Source organism: Cydia strobilella, chromosome Z (assembly GCF_947568885.1).
Source record: "Cydia strobilella chromosome Z, ilCydStro3.1, whole genome shotgun sequence".
Taxonomy (NCBI): domain Eukaryota; kingdom Metazoa; phylum Arthropoda; class Insecta; order Lepidoptera; family Tortricidae; genus Cydia; species Cydia strobilella.
The window spans coordinates 6,415,461-6,443,172 of record NC_086068.1 but is presented as its reverse complement, the minus strand read 5'-3'; the positions used below and the strand labels follow the sequence as shown (position 1 = coordinate 6,443,172).

The 27,712-nt window shown below is 38.3% G+C and overlaps 2 protein-coding genes across 2 annotated transcripts; one reads left to right on the top strand and one right to left on the bottom strand.

The window, feature by feature from the left end:
- Positions 1–1,106: 1,106 nt before the first annotated feature.
- Positions 1,107–5,582, bottom strand: LOC134753899 (peptidyl-prolyl cis-trans isomerase-like 1). The gene is made up of 2 exons (XM_063689863.1): positions 5,234–5,582; positions 1,107–4,562 (listed from the first exon to the last, which is right to left on the bottom strand). The coding sequence occupies exons 1-2, from the start codon at positions 5,302–5,304 to the stop codon at positions 4,118–4,120; spliced, it is 516 nt and encodes a 171-aa protein (XP_063545933.1). The 5' UTR covers positions 5,305–5,582; the 3' UTR covers positions 1,107–4,117.
- A 628-nt stretch (positions 5,583–6,210) lies between these two features.
- LOC134754310 (rho GTPase-activating protein 1) lies at positions 6,211–27,369 on the top strand. The gene is made up of 10 exons (XM_063690555.1): positions 6,211–6,571; positions 6,639–6,764; positions 14,380–14,522; positions 16,055–16,209; positions 16,482–16,799; positions 17,656–17,888; positions 19,714–19,914; positions 20,733–20,839; positions 22,162–22,373; positions 24,224–27,369. Exons 1-9 carry the CDS (start codon positions 6,523–6,525, stop codon positions 22,330–22,332), a joined length of 1,503 nt encoding a protein of 500 aa, XP_063546625.1. The 5' UTR covers positions 6,211–6,522; the 3' UTR covers positions 22,333–22,373; positions 24,224–27,369.
- Positions 27,370–27,712: the final 343 nt, after the last annotated feature.

Genomic DNA, 27,712 nt, shown 5'->3' with positions numbered 1-27,712 from the left:
CCAGGTGTTTTCCTCTACAGGTCGCAAATCTTAACCGATTCTCGTGAAATTTTGTGACCTGATTCTATGATAAAATATTTTTTTTTGTCGATCCAGTTATAGGAAATTTTTCAAAATACGTAAATTGGCATAAAGGACTTAGGGTCTCCCCAGATAAAGATATCTGATATATCGACGCGCATTGAGCAAAAGCCGATAGGAAAAAGCTTTATGTCAATAAATAAATAAATTGTACAGAACCCTCAGTGGGCGAGTCCGACTCGCACTTGTCCGGTTTTTATTTAACTATAAAGCCCTATGCCATATATTTCTTATGTGAGAAATACAATCTCCTATGGGCAGTAGGTGGTTCATAGTTGAAACTGAAGTATCTTATCTTACCCCATTCTGTGAATTACCTCTAGCTTTAGACAACATGTTCCGGAACATTACCAGAGTTCGGACAAATTATCGCAAAAGTAAATATGGTATCGAACAGGATAAAAAAATTGAAAAATTTTGAACTGCAGTTTTGAGTATAATCTGGAAATTTTATTCAAAAATACTGTACATAATACGTGTTTAATAAATCTTGTCCTATTTAGGTTTAAGTCCTGACCTGACTGACTGACTGACTCACTTAAATCAACGCGCAGCCCAAACCGTTGGACCTAGAGAGCTGAATTTTTCACAGTGGGTTGATTTTATAACGTTAGTATCCACTAACAAGGGGTTTTTCAAAATTCATCCCCCAAGGCGGTGAAATGGGGGTCCAAAGTTTGTATGGGGTTGAAGTTTTATTTTAAGCTATGAATTCGAACCTTGGGTAGAAGATATATTACAATACCCCTTTTTCTATGAGATTTGGCTTAAAGGGCTGGCATTCAGGGCATTAAAAAAACAAAAATTTGACACAATTCTAGGGATTGAGAGAGCAAGCTAACCAGAACTGCAGATCGCGGGGATGCGTGGCGATTATGTGAAATGAGGGCTAACGCGTATGAATTCGCCGCTAGGGGCGCTAATGTAGATGGTGGTCTTTTCCATAGTTCGAAATGTCAAATGTCACTTGTCACTTCAATGACTGACAGCTGTTCTTTAGTCTTTTGGACCACCATCAACAGAGGCGCCAACTGGTGAGCAAAAAAACGATAGCCCTCATTGGAGGTCATGGTTCCTAAACTAGCTCGGGCGCGCCACTAACTAGCCTGCGCTCGGGGCATTTTTAAATTATAAATGATTTTTGATGGTTTTGCAATGATTTGTCCGACCTCTGAACATTACAATAGTTACAAACCCAGCACCACTATCAAAATATAATAAAATGATGGCTTGTGTGACATATTTGCTAATGGGACTGTTTTCTGATTTGTAGCATTCTTAGTTGTGCACATAATAAATAAATAAATAATAAATAAAAAAGCCTTTTATTTCCAATTTACAATTTTGTTACATTAGAAAGTTTTAGCGTATTGGTTAGTAAGTTTCTTATAGTTAGTAGTTAGTGTTAGGTTTATGTATTCTATTTACTATCTATTTATTTAATTTGGACCCCTCTTTGGGTGTAGGCCTCCTCCAATTCTCTCCATTTCTGCCTGTCTTCCGCTTTGTTTAGCCAGTCTTTCCCTGCAGTTTCTTTTATATCGTCCAGCCATCGTTTATATGGCTTTCCTACTTTCCTTTTGCCAATAGGGCCTTTCCATTTCGTTGCCAATATTATCCATCTATGGTCTTTATACCGTGCGATATGTCCTGCCCACCGCCATTTTAATTTGAGGGCTTGAGTTAGTGCGTCTTGTAACTTTGTTTTTTCTCTTATAGATGTACTCTTTATTTTTTGTGTCTTTTTTATGTTGAGCATGCTCCTCTCCATGGCTCTTTGGGTGGTTCTTATCTTTCTCTTTATTTTATCTGTAAAAGTCCATGTTTGGCACCCATAGAGCAGGCTCGGTAGAAGCCATGTAGCTGCCACTATCTTTTTTAGGTTTAAGCTGTATTTGCCTTTTAGGATTTCTTGCAGTGACCAGAATTTCTTCCAGGTTATGTTGGCTCTCCTTTCTACCTCTTCTTCGTTGTTTGTTGTTGTGAAGGACAGTTGCTTTCCTAGATATATATATATTGGTCTACATAGTCTATGTATTTATTTGTATTTGTTTGCTGTTTGTCATTATTTTGGTTTTATTTGTGTTCATTTGTAAGCCTGCTTTGGTTCTTTCTTCGTCTAGTTGGTTTATAAGCTCTCTTAGTTCTGTTGCAGTTTCAGCTACTATGACTATGTCGTCTGCAAATCTCAAATGGTTTATTAACTGGCCCTCCAGATTGATGCCTTTTGATTCCCATTTAAGATTCCGAAATATGATTTCCAAGACAGCAATAAAGATCTTGGGTGATAAGGGATCTCCTTGTCGGACTCCCCTTTCTATCCTTATCTGTTTCCCTCTTGTCTCCAGCTTGACTCGGGTAGTGCTTTTCGCGTATATATTCTTTATAATATTAATGTATTTTTGGTCCACATTAAGCTGTTTCAATGAATTCCAGATTGCGCTGTGATTGATGCTATCAAATGCCTTGCTATAATCTATAAAGGCGACATATAGGTTCCTATTGAACTCTTTATACTTCTCTATTATCTGTTCTAGTGCTTGTATGTGATCAGTGGTGCTGAAACCTGCCCTGAAACCAGCCTGCTCTCTTGGTTGTGAATAAAGCAGATTTAAACAACTATCGCCCCATCAGTCTGCTCTCACACCTGTATAAACTCTTTACCAAGATCATTACTCTACGCCTTACCAAAAAACTTGACTCATATCAGCCAATGGAGCAAGCCGGATTTAAAAGTGGTAGCAGCACGTTGGATCATATATTGTCAATGAGAATCATTATAGAAAAGACGACTGAATATCAAATGCCTTTGTGGTTAGCATTTATAGACTATAAAAAAGCATTTGACAGTGTTGAAACATGGTCGGTCATAGAATCACTACAAAATGCACGCATAGATCACCGATATACTGCTCTAATCGAAAATATGTACAAGAGAGCCACCCTAAAAGTGAACCTACCCCCGCTGACCGAGCCAGTTCGGATTGAGAAGGGCGTACGAGGTGATACGCTTTCACCAAAACTGTTTACTCTGGTGCTAGAGGACATCTTAAAAAGCCTGAACTGGGAAAAGCGTAGATTGAATATATGGGGTAGTCGCTTGAATAATTTGCAGTTCGCTGATGATATTGTCTTGCTGGCAAGTGACCCCGCTGAACTTCAAAGCATGATCCAAGAACTCAGCGATGCTTCCATACGGTGTGGGCTGGAAATGAATCTAGACAAGACAAAAGTTATGACCAACACAGATGTCAAGGCGAATATCACAGTTAACCATACCGCCATCGAAACTGTCGATAAATACGTGTATTTGGGACAAGAGATAGTGACTGGAAAAAAGAACCAAACCAATGAGATCAACAGACGCGTACGACTAGCCTGGGCAGCCTATTCAAATCTCGAGTTTGCCTTCAAAATGAACCCTAAGGCCGAACAAAAAGCACGCATATTTGACCAATGTATCCTGCCTGTTCTCACTTATGGAGCTGAAACCTGGGTTTTCACCAAACACATACTACGTAAATTGAGCGTTGCCCAGCGGGCGTTAGAGAGAAAATTGGTGGGGATCACATTGAGAGACCGTAAAACAAATGAATGGCTGATACAACAGAGCAAAGTCAATGATGTTATAAAACGCGAAGCCAATTTGAAGTGGGAATGGGCTGGTCATATAGCACGGAAGACCGATTCGTGGAGCAAACGACTACTCGAGTGGCGACCATGGGGGGAAGAGCGTCCTCAAAGTAGACCCCAGATGCGTTGGGACGACGACATTAAGAAGACTGCGGGGAAACAGTGGCTCCAAGTCGCACAGAACCGCGACGAATGGCGCAAAATGAAGGAGGCCTACACCCAAAGGGTAGAAAAAGGCTAAAAAGAGAGAGAGAAAGAGAGAGAGACAGACAGACGGACTGAGGAGTCTTAGTAATAGGGCCCCGTTTTTACCCTTTGGGTACGGAACCCTAAAAAACGGTGAAAAAAATACTAGCACTTAATTGAACACAAAACATTCACACATTGATTGAAAATTCTTCTATTACTTAGGTATATATGCTCTCTCAATCCGCACATCATCCACCGGACAATCATTCTTGTCACACTCAACAAGGCCTATTCGTTTCACTACTGACATACCACTTTGAACCCGCCCAAATATACTATGCTTATTATCTAGCCATTGAGTTGGTGCCAAAGTAATGAAGAACTGTGAGCCATTCGTGTCAGGGCCCGCATTAGCCATAGATAATATACCAGCACCGGTGTGTTTCAAGTCTGTGGTTATTTCATCATCAAATTGTGGGCCATAGATGGACTGGCCACCTTTTCCAGTGCCTGTGGGATCACCACCCTGGATCATGAAGTCCCGTATCACGCGATGGAACTTTGTGTTGTTGTAATAACCTCGCCTAACCAGCTCCATGAAGTTTCGACAGGTTAACGGAGTATGCTTCCAGTACATTTCTACAACAACAGCACCCATCCTGTAACAATCAATTTATTATTATTTTTTTATTTTCTTTATTGGGGAAAAAAAAACAGATACAGGCTAATAAGATTTACAGGCAAACTTAAAACAGTACATATAGCCTACATCCTAAGACAATTCCCACTAGGAGGTCCGACAGTAGTTTTAGGATAGCATTGTGATCGGAACTCAATACACAGACATACACTATATACTTAAACTTAACAATAACGCCATTTAACACTTCTAAAGTACATAAGCACAAGCATAGGTTTATCATAAAAATAAATTATGGCTAATTAATTATTATTATTATTAATGACTAGCTTTTGCCCGCTACTTCGTCTGCGTGGACCTAGTAACCACAGCTAGAGTCAGGATAGCGCCTGGATAAAGTCTAATAGCAATCATTCAATTGGAGCATATGCTTAATTGTTTACACAAATTACAGGCATTTCATTAATTATCTAAATTCCACCCTGCTTTTGCCCCTTTAAGGGATGACTTTCCGGATAAAAACTATCCTATGTCCTTCTCCGGGACTCAAACTATCTCTATGCCCAAATTTCAACTAAATCGGTTCAGCGGTTTAAGCGTGAAGAGGTAACACACAGACAGACGGACAGATATTTAGTATGGATAGCCTGTTTGAGACTGAAATTTGTTTTTGTGATTTGGGGGACTTACGATGTTTCCAGCACTGCGACAGGGGGCTGCCACGACTTATCTGGTATTCCGGCATTTGAATAACCAAGCATGTTAGAGTCACACTAAAGTATTTAGTAGATTAAAGGCTCTTCCACAACCAGTAATGCGTCGTGATATTTGGATAGCTGCAACAAATTTGCTCCGACTACTTATAAACGTTAAGGTTGACCGGTAGAGAATGCTTTTGGCATTAAGTCCACCTTTTGTACGATAAGTTTTTCTTTTGTGCAATAAAGATTAAATAAAATAAAGATAGAATACACTCCAAGAAACAAGCTAGAGCTTGTCTCAAGTTATTTCCAAGATTCCAAGCACAACGCACGACAGCATGAACAGCAACAAAAGAAAAGTCAAGCTGACATTGCTGACAACAGTGACATACCAACTTTTTTACAGATTAAAAATAAATTCTTCCAACAAAGGTTGTATACTTAGTAAATAAAAACAAAAAAAACTACACATCCTTAAGGGTCCTCCACACTCGTGCGCGAATCGCGCCGCGAAGCCGCGAATGTGAGTGTGGAATCTAGTTCGCTAATCAGTGAAATCGACTACACACTCGTTCGCGGCTTCGCGCCGCATAGTCTGGAGCAAAGAGTAGTATAATATATGTCTGGAGCGAGGTGCCACGCTGCATACAAACGTATTATATTCTTTGCACTGAATGCACATACCAAATATGTCCATATTTGCGACGACATGAGCGAAAATCGATTTACAGAAGACTTCTAGACCAAAAACCACCTTACTATAAGGCATAATTAAAGTGACAGAGAAAGATGCCCCGTGCCCGAGAACTTCGGTGTTTGCAGTAGGCCCTCAGCAAACCATGTATTGCTTATCTCATTTTAACGTATGAGTGCGTCCTGTACAGTCCTGAAGAATGGCCGTTGTTAATCTATAGAATGTAAATACCTCGCTTAATATGTTGGCATTTCTGACGCAACATATAAATTTGTACAAAAATGTGAAGATTGCGAATTGTACCGATTGGACAAGAGTTTGACGTAATGACGTAAATAGGAAAACGAAGAAGAAATGCTAAGTACTTGTGTAGTGAGTGAGTGTTCAATCGGGCGTTAATATTTACTTAACTAATATCTACCCACTTTGTAATTGATTTACTGAAATTTAGTAATAACGCGATGAATATCCGTTTCCGTCTTTAAACTGCCGTTAGGACAGAGTCTTGTGTCTCGAAATCTGGTTCGCCCTGACTAAAAGTGAAATAAATAGCGAATAAAATAGGAATTTGTATTTATCTAGCCATGGAGTCCGAGTATCAGCCAAAAGTTAGTCCCATGCGAGCATATTCAGGTATGGATTATCCTAGATATTTGTGCGTTTGTAGGTAAACTTTACTGATTGTGTGCTACGTACGCAGTTATGCACGGAAACACTGCGGAGGCGGACGAGTCCTTCACCAGCCTTTCGGATTACCACGACTACGAGCCCAGGCTGGAGTTCGACGACTCGGAGCTGACGCAGCCCATACCCAGCGATGATCTAGGTAAGTTGTTTTAAGGTCACCTTATTCACAGTTTTGCGTCAGATGGCGCGCGAAAAGATAAACATAAGCAATCACATTAGTGCATATCACGCAAATATTGGATAAAGACACGAGATTTCATACCTACTGCCCATTTTGCAACTTTATTGGCAATGGTATTGCTTAAGAGTCCCCGGCAAGCTCGGTTCTCCATACAAATGTAGTTACGCTCTCATTTTAAAACGACTAGCTAGATTGCTCTGATATTTGTACTTACAACAGGATAAGGTATGACTAGGTCTGTAATTAGTTTATGTAGGTTCAGATACAATAGTTAAAAAAATACAGCAAATTTAAGTTTTTCATACAAAACTTGTTTTTGCTCTATTTTGTTTATTTTATATACTATAGCTATATAAACTAATTACCGACCTAGATGTGCCTCCCGTCATTGTATGTGCAAAGTTTCATTAGAATCCAGCACATACTTTTAAAATGAGAATGTAACTTCGTTTGTATGGGACGGTGAAATTTGGCCGAGCTTGCCGGAGACTCTTAATCTTGAAGTTAATGTATTGCTTGCTTCGCTTGCATTTTAATAATTTAACAAATAAATTGGTATTAATTATATCTGCCAAGTTAAACCAGTTTGACAGCACTGGCTTCCCTCGAATGCGGCTGACCCTGCCCCCTGCGGCTTAATCTTCTGTACCAATTTCTGTGTGTGTGTGTGTGTGTGTGTGTGTTCTGTGTCAATGAGTTTAAGAATAAATTAGATAAGCACAAAGCAAATTCTACTCAACACTGAGAACACGGTTTATGACTCTGGATACAGGCATTATCAGTTGTTTAAACTGCCTGCCTGCATTACAAATAATAATAATAATAATAAGCCCCCAGGGCAGCTTGTGGCGAGCTGAACGGGAAGTGACGTCCCTTGGGTCCCATACCCCCGAGAGTCGGTCAGGCCCCTCCCTCCGGCTTGCCTTCATTGGCCGGCTGGAGTGAACACTGAGCAGGGGCCGCAGGACTCTCACCTCTGGCTTGCCTTTACCGGCCGTCCAGTGTGGGGTGTCAGAGCTATATGCTCGCAGGGTGGAAGTGAAATATGCATAAGACGCGAGTTGGCACAGTGGCTGTGAGTGTTTACAGCCACTGGGTACAAAGCGGTGCACACCTCTCCACACCCTGAGCCACTCACGCGATGTTGTCCCCTTGTCGCTCCGTGCGAGCGGCCGTTTTCGGGGACCCATATTGTGAGTTGGCGAGTCACCACCTGTCCATTTTTTTCGTGTTTTTAAACATAGATTGGGGCAGGTGCCATAGTATTTCCATAGACCCGGTAACCAGTACACTAACATCTCAACACAATAGCCTAGTTTATTTTGTTTCTTATCATTGCAATAGTCCTGCACTAACCAGGGCTTGTCCTTGGGTGCACTACTATAGTGCATACAGGGATAATCGTCGATTGGTGTCACATCACCTTTTAGAGTAAATTATCTTTTTACTAGGGGACTCTGCGTGTTGGCTTCGGCCCCACGCACGCCTTCCAAATGTCCGGGACCGGGACCCCATGGTCCCGAGATTATGTAAAGGACGAACATAATAATAATAATAATTTATTGTTTTTGCAAGCATTGCACCAATTAACACTGTGATGGGCTAAGAGTAACATACAAATACATGACTGGGAGACAATAACATTCAATTATTAATACTACATATGAATAAAACTTTTCTTTATCTATGCAAACTATGAAATAAAAACAAACATATTTATCGTGCACTTAGTTTTTATTTTTATGATTGTTATAGTGAGTAGTTATTGTTTACTTATGAGTTTAAAATAGAAAAAACAGTTAACACTTTTACTTACATGTAGTGCACCATCCAATTAACTCTGTCACGTCTACGTGACGTCAGAAATGGTTAGCTCTGTAAGCTTATGCATCATATATAATGCATGGATGTATCAACACGTCACTGTTAACATATACCACAATGACGATAATAGAGATTTAGCTTAATGGAGATTTATTAGTTAAAGCACAAACAACTGTAGGTACTTAAAGTGTTACATTGAAATTGTTATGTCATCAGTAAATTAGTAGAATGTAAATAATTAATATAAATTTTAAAAAAATTAGTAGAATGACCCTAAGAACAAATTAAACTATTTTGTATTCTCTCTCTCTTTAGCCCCTTTCTACCCTTCGGGTGTAGTAGGCCTCCTGCATTTTGGGCCACTCGTCATGGTTCTGTGCAACCTGGAACCACTTCTTCCCCGCAGTCCTTTCCCAACGCATCTGGGGTCTTCTTTGAGGACGCTCTTCCCCCCATGGTCGCCACTCGAGTAGTCGTTTACTCCACGAATCGGTCTTTCGTTATGATAATAAAATAAAATAAAAATAGCCTTTATTTCTGAAGTTTTGTAACAATCTACTTAAAAATATACCTTATTTTTCTCTATAATTATATATATATTACTATTTACTATTTTCTAGTTCCCATCAACTACTTCAGCTTGTCCTCCGACATAGGCCTCTTCCAAGTCCTTCCAGGTATCGCGGTCTCTTGCTTTCCTGGTCCAGTCCACTCCGCCTATACTTTTAAAGTCATCTGACCATCTACGAGTAGGCTTTCCTCTCTTCCTTTTGTGCCCCCTTGGGTACCACTCTATAAGGTCTCTTGTCCACTTTTCTAGCCCTTCTCTGATGATGTGACCGGTCCACCGCCACTTCTGTTGCTTGACCTTTTTGACTACTCTCCCACACTTAGATCTGGCTCTAATTATGGACAATTTCACTCTATCCTTGAGTTTAATGTTTAACACGCTTCTTTCCATGTTGTTTTGACATGTAGCGAGCCTTTTTTCTTGTTTTTTCGTAAGTGCCCAAGTTTGGCATCCATAGGTGAGTACAGGTACAATGCACATATTAAAAACTTTAAATTTCTGGCTTGTTGGTCTTTTAATGACCAAAATTTCTTCCATGCATTCGATATTCGTTTTTCAATTTCCTTGTTAGACTGATCTGATGGTGATATTATTTGACCAAGGTATACATACTCAGATACATATTCTATTGTATTTCCGTTTATTTTGATTTGGTCTTTAGAGTTATTTGTCATTAATTTAGTTTTTGACATGTTCATGGACAGGCCGACCTTTGTGTTCGTTATGATAATACTATTACTTATTCTGTGCTTTCGTGCTATATGACCAGCCTATTACCACTTCAAACTGGCTACGCGTTTTACCACATCAGTGACCTTGCTCTGTTGTCTCAGCCACTCAGTGGCGTAACTAGGGGGGGGGGGGCAGGGGGGCAAGTGCCCCGGGCGCCATCCAAGGGGGGGGCGCCAGAATGGGCAAAAGGCAGCAGCAGGGAAACTTTTGTCAGTAGTCAGTCAGGGGGCGCAAAATTGGTGACTGCCCCGGGCGCCATATTCTGTAGCTACGCCCCTGCATCCACTTATTCGTTTTACGGTCTACATTTATTACATTTGTGTATCAAAGCTAAAGGAGAATGTTTTGAAGATAATACGTTTTGTTTTAGTTCAATGGTTTTAGTTTTAATTTTGTATGTTATTTTGTAAAAGATTTGTAAATAAGAAAAAGGTTCCAAATTTTTTTTTGTCAATGTATTTTTTGCTCTATCCTGTACAAAAATAGTCGTTTTTTTAAAGCTAATTTTGCTCTGTTTTTATTAATCATGTCTACTATTATTATAATTGCAAAAGTAACTCCGTCTGTCTATTAGCTCTTCACGCTTAAAACACTGGAGCGATTTGGAAGCAATTTGAGTCTTAAGAAAGAACATAGGATACTTTTTAACACGAAAAATCACATTTTAACACCAACTTTTAAGCAATATTTTTGAAAAGGGCAGTACATACTAATCCTACACAGACGAAGGTGTGGGCGTAAGCTAGGACAAAATAAAGGTCATCTCAAAATAGGTTAGCAATAATAAGTAAATTCTCTTTTATAATAATTTTAATACCTAAAAATCATAATCCGTCATAGTCTAGTTACGGTCGTAACCTTTAAAGCTTATTCAAATGACCTTTTCCAATATGTACCTACAACGACCGGTCGGTTTCTCTCCCTATGAAAAAATAACTGATAAATTTGACAGTCTGTCCTTATCTCATTACCATACTTAGAACAGGATAGTGCAACCAACCAACGGAAACTGACACCAGTTCCAGCTTCCTGTATGGAACTTTACGTATTGATCTCTCGAAGTTGGATTAACCGAAATTAGACTTTAACGTGACGTAATAGAGTCTAGGTCAGGTCGGTGCCTTCGTGGAATGAACTGACTATTATTGAGTAATCAAGGCACGTTACGCGTTACTGGCTATCTATTGTTGCTTTATTTATGTCTGAAGGAACCATTCTCTGTGCCCGGCAGGTTGGAAATGTATTCTTTAAAGACGCTGCAGACAGTTTTAGGCTCTTGAATGGTTTGTGGAAAGCCACTTCTATTTTTGTTTGCACTTGTTGTTGTTATAAAGGTTTAGGGATAGGTACGAGTGAATCGTAAACAAGCAGAAAAATAAGAGTTGTCTCTTGGGTTCTCGAAAGAAGGATATGGAGCTTAATTTCTGGTAGCTTATATGTATGTATATATAGTTTAAATCCAACCGGCAAAACATTTTGTACATTTGCTTCTAGAATGTTCTTGGCGTTTAATGGCGTAGCTTGAAGCATAGAGTAACTTATAGGTATACTAGAGCGGTACTGTCATAGTAAATTTTGTAACCCCAGTAAATTCACTGCCATCTGTCGACACACTTTAAAACTAAAAATAAATATTTATAAAAATACGTTAAAATGTATTCAAATATGGATAAATGTTTTTTTTTATTTGCATTAATTATTTTTATGATTTTGACCCATGTTCTTTCACTGATATGCGTTAAAATTATAAATAACAAACGAAACCGTCAACGCCCTCTATACGAGTGTAGGCCAAAACTAATGGCGCCCTCTGATCGAGAATCAAATTTTCGTGATTTTCGAGGCACGTTTTTTCCTTAGACTGTATCCATCTATTACGGAGTTATATCTATCTTTGCTTGAAGTAATCTAGCCGTGGGTGAAGCCGCCTCTGCGAGGCCCTTTTCTTTCAATGTGTATTCCATTCCCATGGTAACAAAAAGGATTGGCTCCCGCGGGGCCCCGTTAAGTGCGAGGCCGAGAGCGAGGGGCCGCTTCGTCCAATCCTGGCTATGCCACTGGTCTTTTAGGTAGAGACGCCCCGATTAGTGGTTTGGCCGGATACCGAATATTCGGCCTGTCTCTCGGCTCTGACATGCGAACATTTTGAGTCACAATTATTATAAAAACTGTTCGCCAACAAACCACAACGTTTGCTAAGATATATTTCTTTTAGTCTTTTGATGTAGATGCAACAGATATTCGGTATTCGGCCGAATAGTAAGAAACATTCGGTCGAATATCGAATATTTGGCAAATTGGCCAAATAGGCCGAATACCGAACAGTTGCCGAATTCGTGGCATAAAAGCATGTTTTAGGTACAAATTAAAACCTAAATGCACACAAAGATATGGATCGACTGTGCAAGTGCATTATGATTTTGGTTTTTATTAGAGTGACAATTGTAGTTGGTAACCAAACGGTCGAAATTTTGTTATAATATATTCCCCGAATAGTGGTTTTGGCCGAATACCAAATATTCGACCTCTTTCTCGGCCGTAGCGCCGAATATTCGGTCACCGAATATAACATTTGTACATTTTGAGTCACATTTATTATGAAAACTGTTCGCCAACAAAGCACAACATTTGTTAATATTTAATTTTTGTTGCTCAGAACTAGTGAATGTAGTCAAGAGTCAACCCATGATAAAAATAAAATTATTAGTAACCAACAAATTCTCAAAAAAAAAAACAGTCTTCGTATTTAACAACTTTCCAAGAAAACATTTTAAAGATTAAATTTAGTGGTTTGCGGTTATTTTTATCGTGTAATTATCTTTTTAGGTAGATGTATGAGATATTCGGCAAAGTGGCCGAATACCGAATATTTGCCGAATATTCGTGGCATCTCTAATAATATTTGTCTCTATTGTGTTCAAGTAGATTTCTATTTTTTTAACAAAAATGATTCCGATTTCTTTAATTCTAATGTATTTTCACAACAGCAATATCTATAATGATAGAACAGCCTGCTGAATTGCTGATCATAATGTGCTAAATATATCCGGCCAGCCGCGAAAAGCGAGTATGAATTTTTTTATTTCAGGCAATCACCCATAAAATAACAAAAAAATTACCTATACAATATAAAAATAACTGTTAAAACAATAATAATTTAATAAGTATTATACATTTTCTTTACGGACGAGTGTTGATTGAGCGAGAAAAAAACGAAAACAAAAAAAAAATTGCAAGACCGAAGTGATCCCATAAGTGCTCCATTAACAAAGTTATGTACGGAGCGAAGCACTAAATTATTCACAGATTATTTAAATTTGCATATACATACGCTTCTTGCGTGAGAAAATGGTATATCGCTAGTCGCTTTCTCGCCCCAGTCGGCTCTCTGGGTGACATTTTCTAGGTGGTAGGTACAGTGGCGGCAAAAAATCGATCATATTGCTATCTTTATGCAGCCATTCATTCGAAAATTCGTGAAATTAAACTTTATATCATGTAAACAATGATTGTATCATCATCACGGCCATAAATATGTATACTTACGTCCCATTGCACGTGACAACAGGCAGCCACGTTAGCACAATGCGGATTGGGGACTTCACACATTGAATTTCTTATTTGAAAACACTCGAAAGCGAATCTTACCAACAATAAAACCTAGATGAATCGATGTTTCGCCCTCGTTAGCCTCTGGTTTGAAAATTAAATCGAATCGTTACTTTACAATTCAATAACCACCGGGCTACCGCGAAAACTTGGGCAAACTAATTATTTTAAAAATGTTTGATCGAATTTTCGTTTTCATACGTCCCTAATATATTGTAAATTTCGTCGAAATCACTAGAGCCGTTTTTGAGAAATTACAAAAAAAAATATGCAAATGTGTTTAAAAAAAATATGATAGATTATTTGCCGCTACTGTACTTACCATTAAACTATATATATGTAAGCTATTTGTTTTCATTCTGTGATCAACTTTTACTATAGCATTTCCACAAATAAAATCCTAGCCACCATATAGGAGGCCATTACAAATACTCTACTCTCAGTACTCTTGGCACAGATTAAATAATAGTACCTACTAGGTACCTACAGAAGATTCACTCTCTAACAAAACGCGTCTATTACGACAGATATGACCGATAGGTGGGGCAAGCGCGAGCAGGTGTCCATTCCGACTTCCGTAGCGGTGCGCGGCAACTACTATGGCTAGACACCAAAATTGGTGTGGGCCGCATGTACTTGTAGCGACACCACGAAATCGCCGAGTGAGCCACGCCTGACCAAGCTAACTCTTCAGCGATTATGATACCGCAGACTGTGCAAGTGTTATTTTAAACGTCATAATTTAATAGAAGTCTGAAGTTTATAATAACACTTCCACAGTCTGTGCTATCAAATTCGCTGCCAAGAGCTTGGTCTGATTCTAACTTGTATCTCTAGATCTACCACCAGAACTGCTGGATATACCCGACAACCTACTAGTTATACCCGACAACCTACTACAGCGGTCGGCCAGCGATGGGACCATTGAAGAGAACTTCGAGGAGGAGCTGGCTGCCAAACTCGAGGAGATCTACACCGAGGTTAGTGGGCTTCGAGGCTTCTGTGAGAGCGAGACGGCGCTATGCACATATTATAGCGATGTCCCGTTTGCACACTGGAGCGTCGCGCGGATCCGTGATTGTGACCGAACCGTAATGCCGGCTCGGTCTTCAGTCTCAGTACCGCTCCGATCCAATCTTCAAGCGCAAGACGAGACGAGGAAGAGCGAGACGAGATGGGAGCATTATGTACCTATACACTATGTACACACTCGTTCTCGGCCTGTCTCGGGGTGTTTCGACTAGTACTGCCCGCATAAGAGGCATGTTCGAGGGTCAATTTCCGTGCAAAAGTTCGCTGGATCAATTTCCGTGCAAAAATTTATTGTATTTGCTAAACAATTTTTGTTGTCAATCGCCAACTTATTTGCGCAAAGTTGATATAAAAATTATGGACTTTTTTTTGCTTTATGTTTTTCACACAATACGAATATTGAAAAATAAGATTTCAACAGAAATACACACAAGGTTTAACGAAAGTGCACAGGTCCAAAACCAAGTGCATCCAAGTACAAAATAAAAACAATAGCTTGAGCCAGACCAAGATTGTGACAATGTCATATAAATGTGTATGAAAATATGTCGTTTACAATGGCACCCCCTCACTTTGTTCTATTCAAATCGGTGCAAAATTAGTGTTTAAGCTACGGACTTTACGGGTCATGTGATACTTTTATAGCTTGGCCGCCAGCGCTTACATGTGATGTGATATGTAGATAAGACTATTGATCGTGCAACTGATACGGCGAGGTGGTCCGGGTTATCCGGACAGTAACAGTTACACATATGTAGGTCTGCTATTAACCTTCACTAGTTATAGAGGCACCTGAAGAAGAAGAATATGTAGGTATGTAGAGTTAGTTAAGAAATACATGTCTAGAATAACTTTTCAAAAGTCGCACCGCACGGCACGACTTCATACAGCAATCGCGACTTGATATTAAACCTTAATAATTTATATAGGCACCTAAACCTTCCTCAAGAATTGCTCTATCGATAGGTGAAAACCGCATGAAAATCCGTTCAGTAGTTTTCGAGTTTATCGCCAACATACAGATGTAGTGCATAATTGTTTTCCATCGTATCTTCTCGGAAACGTTCGTATATTTGTCATGCTACTTCAGTAAACCTCAAACCTCAGTCTCGGTACAAAAAGTACTGTTTGTACCGAGACTGACTGAAATACGTTCGATCGTACGTTCCGTGAAAAACTTTTTATAATATGTATGTATAGATGGTATGTAAAGGAAACCGTCTCAACATATGTTGCAAATATTTTTAGTGTCTTAGAAAGGACACTAGGACGTCTCTATTAACAAGTTAAAACGATCATTTGTCAAATCTCCGATGCATCGACTCAATTACTTGGTTAATCCAGTTATGCCTACGAGGACTCCCGTGTAGCCATCCCGTCCCGTGATCCGTGTATGGCGTGTTATTGCGTGCGATTTTTTGTTCTTTGATTGTACATAATACAAGTCTTCTCATTCTCACAGATTATTGATTGCATACAGATAGCGGCAACGACGCTTGACGACACCTTCACGGAGCTTGACGAGAGCCGATTGGTGGAAGTGGTGGGCGACGACGCGTTCGGACGACGCATCATCGTTGTGTCCGCCTGCCGGCTGCCCTCCAATAAGGAGCTGCCCCCAGACAAGCTACTTAAGTACGTCAGAGGGCCTACCGCGAACACCGAAGTTCGCAAATTGCGGGCATTTTTCTCTGTCACTCTAATTACGCCTTAATTGAAGTAAAATATAACTCGTTTTTTACTAACTGTATGTATTAAAGAGGGACGGGTAGTCTATCTCGCGGCGAGATACTGTCGCGCCAATCATGTGCTAGCCCGGCTGAGACGTTTTGGTTCTTAAATTGTTTTTACCATTACTCTAAAAAGCCATCCCATAGTCACCACACTAAACTTGTCGATGATTTCAGGTACCTGATGTGCACCCTGGACAAATACGTCGAGCAAGACTACAGCCTGGTGTACCTACACTACGGCCTCACAAGGAACAACAAACCGCCCACATCCTGGCTCTGGAAGGCCTACAAGGCCTTCGACAGGAAATACAAGAAAAACCTTAAAGCCCTGTACCTGGTTCACCCAACTAACTTTATAAGGATAGTCATGCAGATGTTAAAGCCGGCCATAAGCGTGAAGTTTGGGAGGAAGGTCATGTATTTTAACTACCTACACGAGCTGCACCCGCATGTGGATTTGGATAAGTTGAGGATACCAGAGCAGGTTACTGAGTGAGTATTCATGTGACCTAAAATAGAATATGCATCGAGTTATAATAAGCAAGAAAGCTAATGTTCATAATAATATTATTGTGCCATCGAGTAAAGTAAATCAATAACAATAGTCTAAGGTCAATGTGGAGTCTTTTGTGCGATCATTTTTTGCAGTTCGGATGTCGAAATTTGTTTCCAACTGATCCGTTATTGTTTCCAGAGATGTGTTTGATTAGTCAGACACAATTTACGTAGATTTCTAAACAACTCATTCCCTAAAATCTTATAATAATGACGGCAAATGCTGTGCCATATGGCCTTGCCGCTTTAAACGTACAATGCTCAGAGCTATGTCGGTTACCTTAGACTGAGAAACTGAAACAAGTTTAGGCAGTGATAATATATGGAGTCATACGCACACACGTCGGACACGTCGGGTGTCCCCACCGATGCAATTCGTTGTGATTCTAATTCTAACCCGTCATGCCTTTAAGATTTTGCGGAATGAGTTGTTTAGAAATGTACGTAAATTGTGTTCGACTAATCAAACACATCTCTGGAAACAATAACGGATCAGTTGATAACAAATTTTGACATCCGAACTGCAATTAGCACAAAACTACTCGTTTGTATCGAAAACAAAGGGTGAGCTTAAACTTTTGACTGGTACTGTACATGTCGGTCTTCTCTACATTAAACTTGTATACTTTGAGCATTTTATTTCTTAACGAAGTTAGTTTCAAAATGTACAAAAGATATCGTATTTCATCTTCATTTTGTTTCGCTTTACTTGTTCTCTACTTACTATATTTTGAAGTAATGAGATGAAAGTAGCCGAATTTCACTAAGATTTAATTTGGCCTGTCTTTCACAGGTACGACCAACAACTACTCTCCAAAAACCCAAAAGCTGCTGAAGCTGCCAAACTAATATTGGAAAAGCAACCGATAGCGGAACAGACAGACAATAGTAAGGATGGTCTCTCACCGCCACCGACGCAACAGTTTGGGGTGTCGCTGCAGTTTATAAAGGAGAACAATTCTAACATGGTGGATGCCATACCGCCGGTGGTGAGGCAGTGTGTGGAGTTCCTTTCGCAGCCGGATGGTGAGTACAATTAAATTACTTAGGGTAGGGTAGGAAACAGTGGCTTGAAAAAAATAGTTGGGTACAGTGGCACACTCAACCTAATTCCAACATGATATTGGCGATATTGGGGCGACTGAGCCACTGTTCGAGCTGAGCTACTGTTTCCTACCCTACCCTACTCATATTGTAATCGTCAGTTCTTTGAAAAAAATTAAAACGCAGTAACTCTATGCATCCCATATTGTATAGTTACCACATCTATTTTTATTGACAGAACAATTTGCAACTTTTTATTTTCCAAGGAGTGACGATATCAAGTCGCTATTCGAGTTATTTTTTGCAGGAAATGTATTTACATGCCGGCAAATTAGTTTGCAGAGCTCTTATTATACACGGTGGCTAAGAAATAAGTGCATTCCCGTTGCCAGGGAGGTTTTGGGATTATACAGAGCATCTTTTACTATGGGATCTTTTATTCAATATAATCCGAAAACCTGGCAACGGGAATGCACTTATTTTTTTTGCCATCCTTTCTGCCAACTAAAACACGTACGTGTGTCTTTTGTAGTATAAACAGACGATGGACTTCGATACAACTACCCCATACAGCTAATCCACAGAGGACGTGTAATTGGAAAAACGCATGATACGCCTTCAAAGCCGCTTTTTGTGTAGAAATATTTTTCACCTCGGCAGCTCGAACAAGCCTACTTTCGTCACTCCCTCCCGGGAGTGAAACAATAGTACATTTCGATGCTAGTGCGGAAAGTATGTCATTACCTCACGACCGGGACGACTGAAGAATGACATTTCCGCACGTGTATCGAACGACGTTTTTTAATACAGTTGCGAAAAAATAAGAAAAGCAACAAGTAAGGAACGGAATTCGAAACTTTTATATTATTAATCATTGACATTGACATTATAAAGAAGTGTTTGTCTAGCTTTTATTCGACTAGAATAGATTTTGTTATTGTTATTATTATTGAACCCACTTCAATGAAAGTTTATTTTTTTTCAAATGCATGTTCTATAAGACAGAAACAATTGTAAATATTAAAACATTGTACTATTATTACCTAAATATCGTTATTTATGATTATTTGTGTATCGTATATTTATAAAAACAATATCGAATGTTGCTTTTGGATACTTAAAACATTCTTGCAGTAAGAAAATACGCCTCTTCTTTGACAGGCGTTCCGTTCCATTCAGACAACTTATTAAAAACGGTTTTTCAACATTAAAAAATAAACGTGTTATAATACTTATAATGATGAAGAGGTAAGTAATAAAATATGAAATATGCATATTTTTCGTATTCTTACATTAACAGTAGGTTTTTATGTTGATTACGACGTTTAAATGAAACTAAAATTAACACTCATCAATAAGTAGTCATGAATTGGAACAAGTAAAAATTTAAAAAAATTGGAAAATAAAAAGCACTTGTTCGCGAAAACCAACTTTCCGCACGCTAAACAGCCACGAAAAGTAGCACTTTTTGAGCAACTGTATTAAAAAATAACTTTTCAATTTAGTGAAGGCCACGAACTGCCACTTCATACTTTTATTACATTTTTTTTAATTTTATGTACATTTTAACCTTTAATATGTTCTCACTACTGAGGTGAAAAATTATGTGTGCAACACGAGAGCAAAGTTATTTTACATCTCGTGTTTTTGAGTCTCGCTACGCTCAAGATCCTAACTTAGAATCACTCGCTTCGCTCGTGATTCAATTATATGATCTTTCGCTTTCTCGGGACTCAAAATAAACACTTGCGAGTGCGAGAAACCAACTTTCCTCTCTTGTTGCACAAATAACTATTTTCTTTTACAGCATTAGAAACTGAGGGTATATTCCGTCGATCAGTGAACATTTCCGTGATAAAAGAGCTCCAGAGACTCTGCAACCGCGGCGAGCCGATATCCTTCAAAGACAATCCACACAACGCCGCGGTGCTGCTTAAGACCTTCCTTAGATATCTGGAGGAGCCATTACTGACGTTTGACCTTTATGAGGAGATCTTGAAGTTCCAATGTAAGTACCCGTACATTGCACGTGATAAAAGGGCCCCAGAGACTGCAATCGCGGCGAACCGATATCCTTCAGAAGCGATCTAGACAACGTCGCGGTGCTGCTTAAGACTTTCCTCAGATATCTAGAGGAGCCATTACTGACGTTTGACCTTTATGAGGAGATCTTGAAGTTCCAATGTAAGTACCTGACAATAAAAGGAAACATAAGATACGCAGATAATGGCGGACTATTTTGTTATGTTTTTAATGTGAGCCATTGTAATGATTGAAAATATTTAAAACAGCTGTAAATCACTCTTTTTTGCCATAAATGAATGGACCAATATTTAAATACCAATTTTAGAGTACAACTAACATATTACTGTACTTATTTACATATTCATACCTACAGAGATTTTTGATATGTATTTCACACTATACTACCGAAATCTAAAAGCACTCTCTGAAAGCACGTTAAACATTTTTATAATTTTTATTTATTTAAAAGGTCTGACAACAGCGGTTACAATTATACATTGTTAGGTTACGTTGTTACATTCGATTCTTAAGCTTATTGCACAGCTAATTATAGGCAAACACCACTTGTGTATACTTAAAGTTAAATTAAGACTAAGAAATTAAATAGGGAACTCTACTAAGGTGTAACTACGGTTTTACCGAGGTGGATGGTGAGAAGTTCCTGTGGTGGGCCACAAAGCGGCTGAATGCTTGGCTGGGTGGAGCTGATCTCTTGTATGTCAAGTGTGTAAAGATTATTATTTGTAAATAAGGTTTTAGTCCTAGATAATAAGTCGAGTAACCCGGTATTTATTTTCGCAGTGTGGTCGAACCGCGACAAGCCGAGGCATGTGAAAATACTCATCCTAGAATGGCTCCCGCCGAACAACTATAAACTATTGAAGTACATCATACAATTCTTATGGAAGGTAAGGCATTTTACCCACAGAAAGAGAGGTGTAGGGGTAGGTGCAGTACATCATATTATGTCACAAGAAAATCAGAAAGAGAACTGTGATAACCGAAGTAATTGTAACTACGCCAGGCGTGACTCACTCGGCGATTTCGTCGCTCCGCTACAAGTACATGCGGCCGCCCCCAGTTCTGAGGATAGTAATTGCCGCGCACCGCTACTAAACGGAATCCTGTTCGCGTATGCGCCACCTAGCGGTCATATTTGTCGTAATAGACGCGTTTTGTTAGAGAGTGAATCTTCTGTACCTAGTACTATTATTGAAGTAAGTAAGTTTACGATGAGATTCCCTTACTTTGTTCAAATATGTTTGTTTTTATACCACATCGGGGACAAACAAGCATACGGCCCGCGGGGCTAAGATGGACGGCTGTCTATCATTTGTCACCATACCTGTCACGCTCTAATAAGTACGTAAGTGCGAAAGTGACGCATGATATGACAAGTGACAAAAACGCGACCATGATTAATGTTCAATTAGATTAGGTGATAAGTGATAAATTTATGTCTATGGCCTCAATCTTGCTCGTTTTTATGAAGATCAAATGTTTTTATAGGACCAATTGTATTAAATTAATACAAATTCCAGATATAAGTCAAAGTCTAAAAATTATAGTTAGTCTTAATATATTTTTTAAATATAATCTTTATTATTCTCTCCATTTAAGATATTATAAAACACTAGACATGCCATTTTGATTCATGCTTCTTTAAAATGACTTAATATTGTCACTGCTGCTATAAGTACCCCGTTTTTTTCCGTGTTAGAAATTTTATAACCCCAAAAGTAAAGTAACTGTTTTCCTCCAAAATTAAATCTGAGTAACTATGCACTGAATTAGTGTTGTTTACATATTATTGCATCGCAATATTAGATATCATAGGAACCCTAACATTTTGGAAGAAAAAGCTAAATACTAAATACCACTACTTTTGAGGTTAGAAAAATTCTAATCTTAAACAACGGAGTAAGGTGCATTGGGGTGCCTTCGAAAGCCCATTTATTTTGATAATCGCTAATGCATTACAAAATTATTAAATTGCACGTGAAACTGTTGGTAGAACTACTGTCACGACATTAATTTCGTAATGTAAATCCCGCTTTTAGCAACTACAACGCTAACTAATGCGTCTAGCTCACTGTTGCTACAGTAGAAAGCTCTTCTAGTTTAGTAGATAGATTGAGTTTTCTAAATTATCCCGCATTCAAAAATTACCCCAATGTACCTTATGGCTCTTCCGAAAAGTACGCCAATTTCTTAACGGTTACCCCTCCAGGTACAAGACCGGAGCTGCCTAAACAAAATGACTAGCAGCAACCTCGCGGTTGTGTTCGGTCCGAACCTCGCCTGGCCGCCCAACGGCCAGATGTCCCTGCAAGCTATCGCGCCCATCAACGCATTCACCGACTTCCTACTGAAGAATCAGGAGACTATATTCATTATTTAAGCGTTGGTGCTCTGGTAATGAATTGATGTTAGAATTTATGGGTTAGTAGTTTGTTCTATTATATTTTACTTCAATTGATAATAGTTATTTTAAATGAATTGTGATTAAACTGACATATACTTACTTATTAATATTTATGACATGTAAAATTTGTAATTTTATTAAAAAGCAATATGAATATCGTATCAACAAAGATAGATATAACTCCGTAATAGATGGATACAGTCTAAGGAAAAAACGTGCCTCGAAAATAAAGAAAATTTGATTCTCGTTCAGAGGGCGCTACTAGTTTTGGTAAGCCCTTGGTAATCGTTTGTCGTTAACTGTCATTTTGACATTTGTGTCTATTATTTATCAAAGATAGATATAACTCCGAGATGGATACAGTCTAAGGAAAAAACGTGCCTCGAAAATCACGAAAATTTGATTCTCGATCAGATGGCGCCACTAGTTTTGGCCTACTCTCGTATAGAGGGCGTTGACAGTTTCGTTTGTTATTTATAATTTTAACGCATATCAGTGAAAAAACATGAGTCAAAATCATATAAAAATAGCTAATGCAAATAAAAAAAATCATTTATCCATATTTAAATACATTTTAACGTATTTTTATAAATCTTCATTTTTAGTTTAAAAGTATGTCGATAGATGGCAGTGAATTTACAGTGGTTACAAAATTTACTATGACAGTACCGCTCTATCTTATTATATCCTCTTTGTTATTTATTTATCGTATGGCATGTCACTGGATTACATATTATAAAAGGAAAACAAAAAACTTATATTTAGAATTTCGCCCTTCCCATTTGTGTTTGTTAATAATAATAACTGCTGCCTCTGCGTGCGTCATAATTCATAATAATTTATTTGCAAAAAAAAGGAGTTACAAAAGTTGGTACATTATATTTGTAAAAAAGTCCATCCTCTTAGCCGTTCATGCACAACATGCAAATCTTACAAACTAGCCTAAATATAAAAATTTTGATTAAATAACAATTTTATTTACAAATACAGACAAAACAACAACATAATTAACTTGCAGAATATAAAATTTTGTTGAAATATAATGTCAAATACCATGACACGGGCATGGACAACATCCGCTCGGTGTACCCCTTACCTTTCATTAAAGTGTCAAAGTGTCTCTACGTGTTGGCTTCGGCTCCGCGCACGACTCCCAAACATCCGGAACACCATTTTTCCGTGATGGGAAAGACATACAAATAACTGAATTGAAATTGAAAGTTTAAAAAAATCTATTTTATGCTAAAAATGCTTAACATCATTTCGGAAAAGCTGATACTCTTCAAACTGATGGATCAAACATAGCTAAGAACCACCGCAAGAAAACTCTCTTTCACTTAAAAAAACTGCATCGAAATCGGTCCATCCGTTGGAGAGCTACGAAGCCACAGATAGACGGACAGATATTGGCGTTCAGCATATTACACCCCTGTTTTTGCGTCAGGGGTTAAAAAGTGACAACATATTTTAATAAACGTTTGCTAAATTTTATGAAAAAAGGGGCCCACTGACTATCAGTCCGCCGGACGATACCTTATGTAACCCATGATGACGAAATAGATGATTGGGTTAATATGGGATCGAGGCCGCGGGCGGAGGGTATTCTAAAAACAGTTCCAATATTAAAAATTGTTTTACAAGTTTTAGAACAGGCTAAACAGTTGCCTACCTACCTTTCACTTTTTTAGAGCTTCCAATTTGAAACACTCTTTAGTCGAGATGGAGATGCACCATAATGATTTTTTTCAAATTCAACCCATTAAGACGCCGTGACGATTTGAAAGTTTTTGACGACGCCCATGCGGACAAGGCGCTATCGGAGCATTTATGCATCCATCTTTACTTATATATGCATCTATATTTACAGGTACCTAATACATCGAGACAGCATAAAGCAACACTGCGGAGTGAAAAGCAAGGAAAAAACAGGACTAAAAGCGTGGTTCGTCCGACTAAGGATAATTATGTAAAAATTGAAGAGAGCGGTTTCGCCGGCAAGTCTATTACATTAACTTAGTATATCTAGATAAGTTAAATTTCCATCTAGAATTTGACATGCTTAGATTGCTTAGTACCGCGGCAGCGAATTTAAACTTCCAATTTATTCTAAGTATACGGTATACACAAAAAAAATTAAAATCCCTCTAAAGGCGTCGATGGTTAAGGCGTAGCCAAACTCATCAGTAGGCCAATACATAACCTCGTAAGGCCCACCATACAAAGTTTCCCTATTTTTAATTTGAACCTTGTTGTATAGAAGATTAGGGTGACTTTCGTTTGTTTCAGAAAAGAATGTAACAAAAGAAATGCTACTTAATTCAGTTAGTGTAAGGTTCAAATTAGATTGAAACAGAGTACACATTGTGATGAACATTGGGCCTTACGATGATAATATATGTTTTGCTTCTCTCAATTAGTAAAATGAATTCTCAAATTAAACTTACAATTTATTTAGTTTTTAATTTGAGATTGCTTGAAGCGAATTGTTTTACGTAAATATTACAGCTACAAGTAAAACAAACCATATCCCTGCTTTTCTGTTGTATATAATTAATTAATTATGTACGACGGCAAAGGGTATAAATATCAGACACAAACCACAGGAATGTTATGATCTGAGCTACTGTATATAATCTTTGGGATACTGAAATACATATTTCAAAATTAGATCTGATGAAATTACATATAAGCTGTGTAACAGAAAGTTTTCTAAATTCTAGTGATTATATGAATATTATCTAAACTACCAATTAAATTTAATAAATAGGAAGGTCAATACGGATAAGTGTGGCTGGACATTAGGGCCCGTTTACACATTGATTAGTGTTTGTGAACTAACATTTCGCTGCCCCAATATTACAGGATTCTATGTTTCACTTTTATCGAACTGAGATTTGAACTTTATCGTAGTGACATTAAGTCGAATTTCAACTATCTTGAAAATGTAACATAGAACCCTGTAATATTGGGGCAGCGATTTGCTACTTGCGTTTAGTGTAAACAGGCCCCGGTATGAAGGCCAGTTACACTTTTTCCACAGCCACACTTACCCATTTACCTTACAGTAGGTACCTTTTCCCAATGTTGTTTAAACAAGTCTTCTATGAAAATCCTCAAATGAATTGTAACTTAATCTTCCTTATTTTAAACAGAAGTCATGGCAAAATATAAAATAAAAATTCTTCCTTATCATGGTTCGAGGCTACGCTATCAAAGTAACCTTCACTCTTTCAAGTAAGGTTTACATTAGGTCGCTTGCGCCCGTCACCGTCACCTTGCTGTGTGAGTGACGTTTTTGTTTACGACGTAAAGCGCTCAAGGGGCTTAAAGTTTGTTGATCGCTCTACACCCTGATGTGATACGTAGTGCTGGAACGCTGATGTCGCGAACTGTCACGGGAAGAAATTTACAATGACAGTGCAAACTGTCAAAAACCCCTGACTGTTTGTGTTTAGTAAGGAGATTTCCGTTAACTTTTTAAAAAGACGGTTTAGTTAGGCTTCATTTTTAAATTTAAATAATTAATAACAGATTAATAATATATACTTTTAATTGTATTATTACTTCAATGGTTTTCGGCTTTATTTAGATATTTAGGGATTCCTTTGCATAGTAGGAAAGTTAAAGGAATGTTAAAAATGCGATGAATGGTGAACCAGACGAAGAGTAGGAATGTGTATGAAATCATATCATTTCACACACATAGGTAGAAATGACAGTATTTGCTTCTATCCAATAATGAAGCTGGTTAATTGGGCTTCCTTTTTAGACCATCGGGTCAACACATTAGACGGTGCTCTGTGGAACGCCGCCATACCTACTTGTGGTTAGACATGAGAATTTTCTGTTTCCAAATAATAGTAACATTTGGGAGGGATAGTCCTGAACAGACAAGACCCTTAATAAATTTCATAGATTTTTGTTAGAACAATAAAATTATCGCCGATAAACAGAGTATGGCGTCACCACTGTGCGGTTGAACCTTTCTGTAGATCTGCAGTAGACTAGAAATATATATTCGTTAGATCAGTCTGATCAGAGCCCGCAGAGGCCTCATCGCATAATTTTATGGCTAAAAAAGTTATAGTGTACTGAACTGAAAATTGCACGTCCATGATGGATATAAAGCATCATTATCATGTCCAACTACAAGTATGGCGTCACCACTGTGCGGTTGAACCTTCTGTAGATCTGCAGTAGACTAGAAATATATATTCGTTAGATCAGTCTGATCAGAGCCCGCAGAGGCCTCATCGCATAATTTTATGGCAAAAAAAGTTATAGTGTACTGAACTGAAAATTGCACGTCCATGATGGATCTAAAGCATCATTATCATGTCCAACTACAAGTATGGCGTCACCACTGTGCGGTTGAACCTTCTGTAGAACTGCAGTAGACTAGAAATCTAGATTCGTTAGATCAGTCTGATCAGAGCCCGCAGAGGCCTCATCGCATAATTTTATGGCTAAAAAAGTTATAGTGTACTGACTAACCTGAAAATTGCACGTCCATGATGCTTTAGATCAGTGGTTCCCAAAGTTGACAGGGCTCCGACCCACCTAACATAAACTGCCAAATTCGGGACCCACCTCTTGGCCGTCTTAAAAAGGGGGCATAAAATATTATTTGTAACGTTAAGATGCCCTAGTAGTTTCAGGGCCCACTCAATATTCGCTCGCAACCCATAGTTTGGAAAATGCTGCTTTAAGTAAAAAAAAATTACATGAAAAGTACGTCAAGCGACGATGAAAGTAAATAGGTCCATATAGAACGAGGCATGTCTCAAGGGTATCGCCTCGTGAAGCAACTTAGTCTGTAAAATATAAGAGGTACCTGGGCAATTTTATTCGAACTTATACACTAAACTTTTTTTATTTGGAAAATCTCATGTTATTTCTACTCAGAATCATGAGCTCTTTCTATTTTAACAGGAGATAAAATGTGTCCTAACATTTTTATTTCCATTCCGTTTGACTTTGTATGCGGTAACGGAATGGAAGCAACGAAAAATTTTGGTGCACTTATTTTTTCCTATTGGGATCGAAAGAGCTATTGGGAGCAAAGAGATTGTGTGTAGACTCGTCTTGATTATGTAATTAAAAATGTAGACGTTTCACAACCGAGGCGTTTAACACATCGTAATAGTCTTATGTCAATGCAATAAGGATTATCATTTAATAATAAGAAATGGATTATGGGTAACGCACTATACTTGAACTATAGGCTTACATTAAACTGTATATGCAACGTAATAATAATTAATCATAGTAACGAAATAGCTATTAACAAAGATTTAACTTATAAAATTATGTAAATATTAATAATCGTAGTGATAAGGTATACTAATATATTATA

Bases quoted from the DNA above. Each gene is read 5' to 3' on its own strand.
- LOC134754310 (XM_063690555.1), top strand. From the start codon at position 6,523: ATGGAGTCCGAGTATCAGCCAAAAGTTAGTCCCATGCGAGCATATTCA. The intron at 16,210-16,481 runs GTACGTCAGAGG...CGATGATTTCAG, and splicing joins CCCCCAGACAAGCTACTTAA to GTACCTGATGTGCACCCTGG. The intron at 20,840-22,161 runs GTAAGGCATTTT...TTACCCCTCCAG, and splicing joins TCATACAATTCTTATGGAAG to GTACAAGACCGGAGCTGCCT.
- LOC134753899 (XM_063689863.1), bottom strand. From the start codon at position 5,304: ATGCTTGGTTATTCAAATGCCGGAATACCAGATAAGTCGTGGCAGCCC. The intron at 4,563-5,233 runs GTAAGTCCCCCA...TGATTGTTACAG, and splicing joins GTCGCAGTGCTGGAAACATC to GATGGGTGCTGTTGTTGTAG.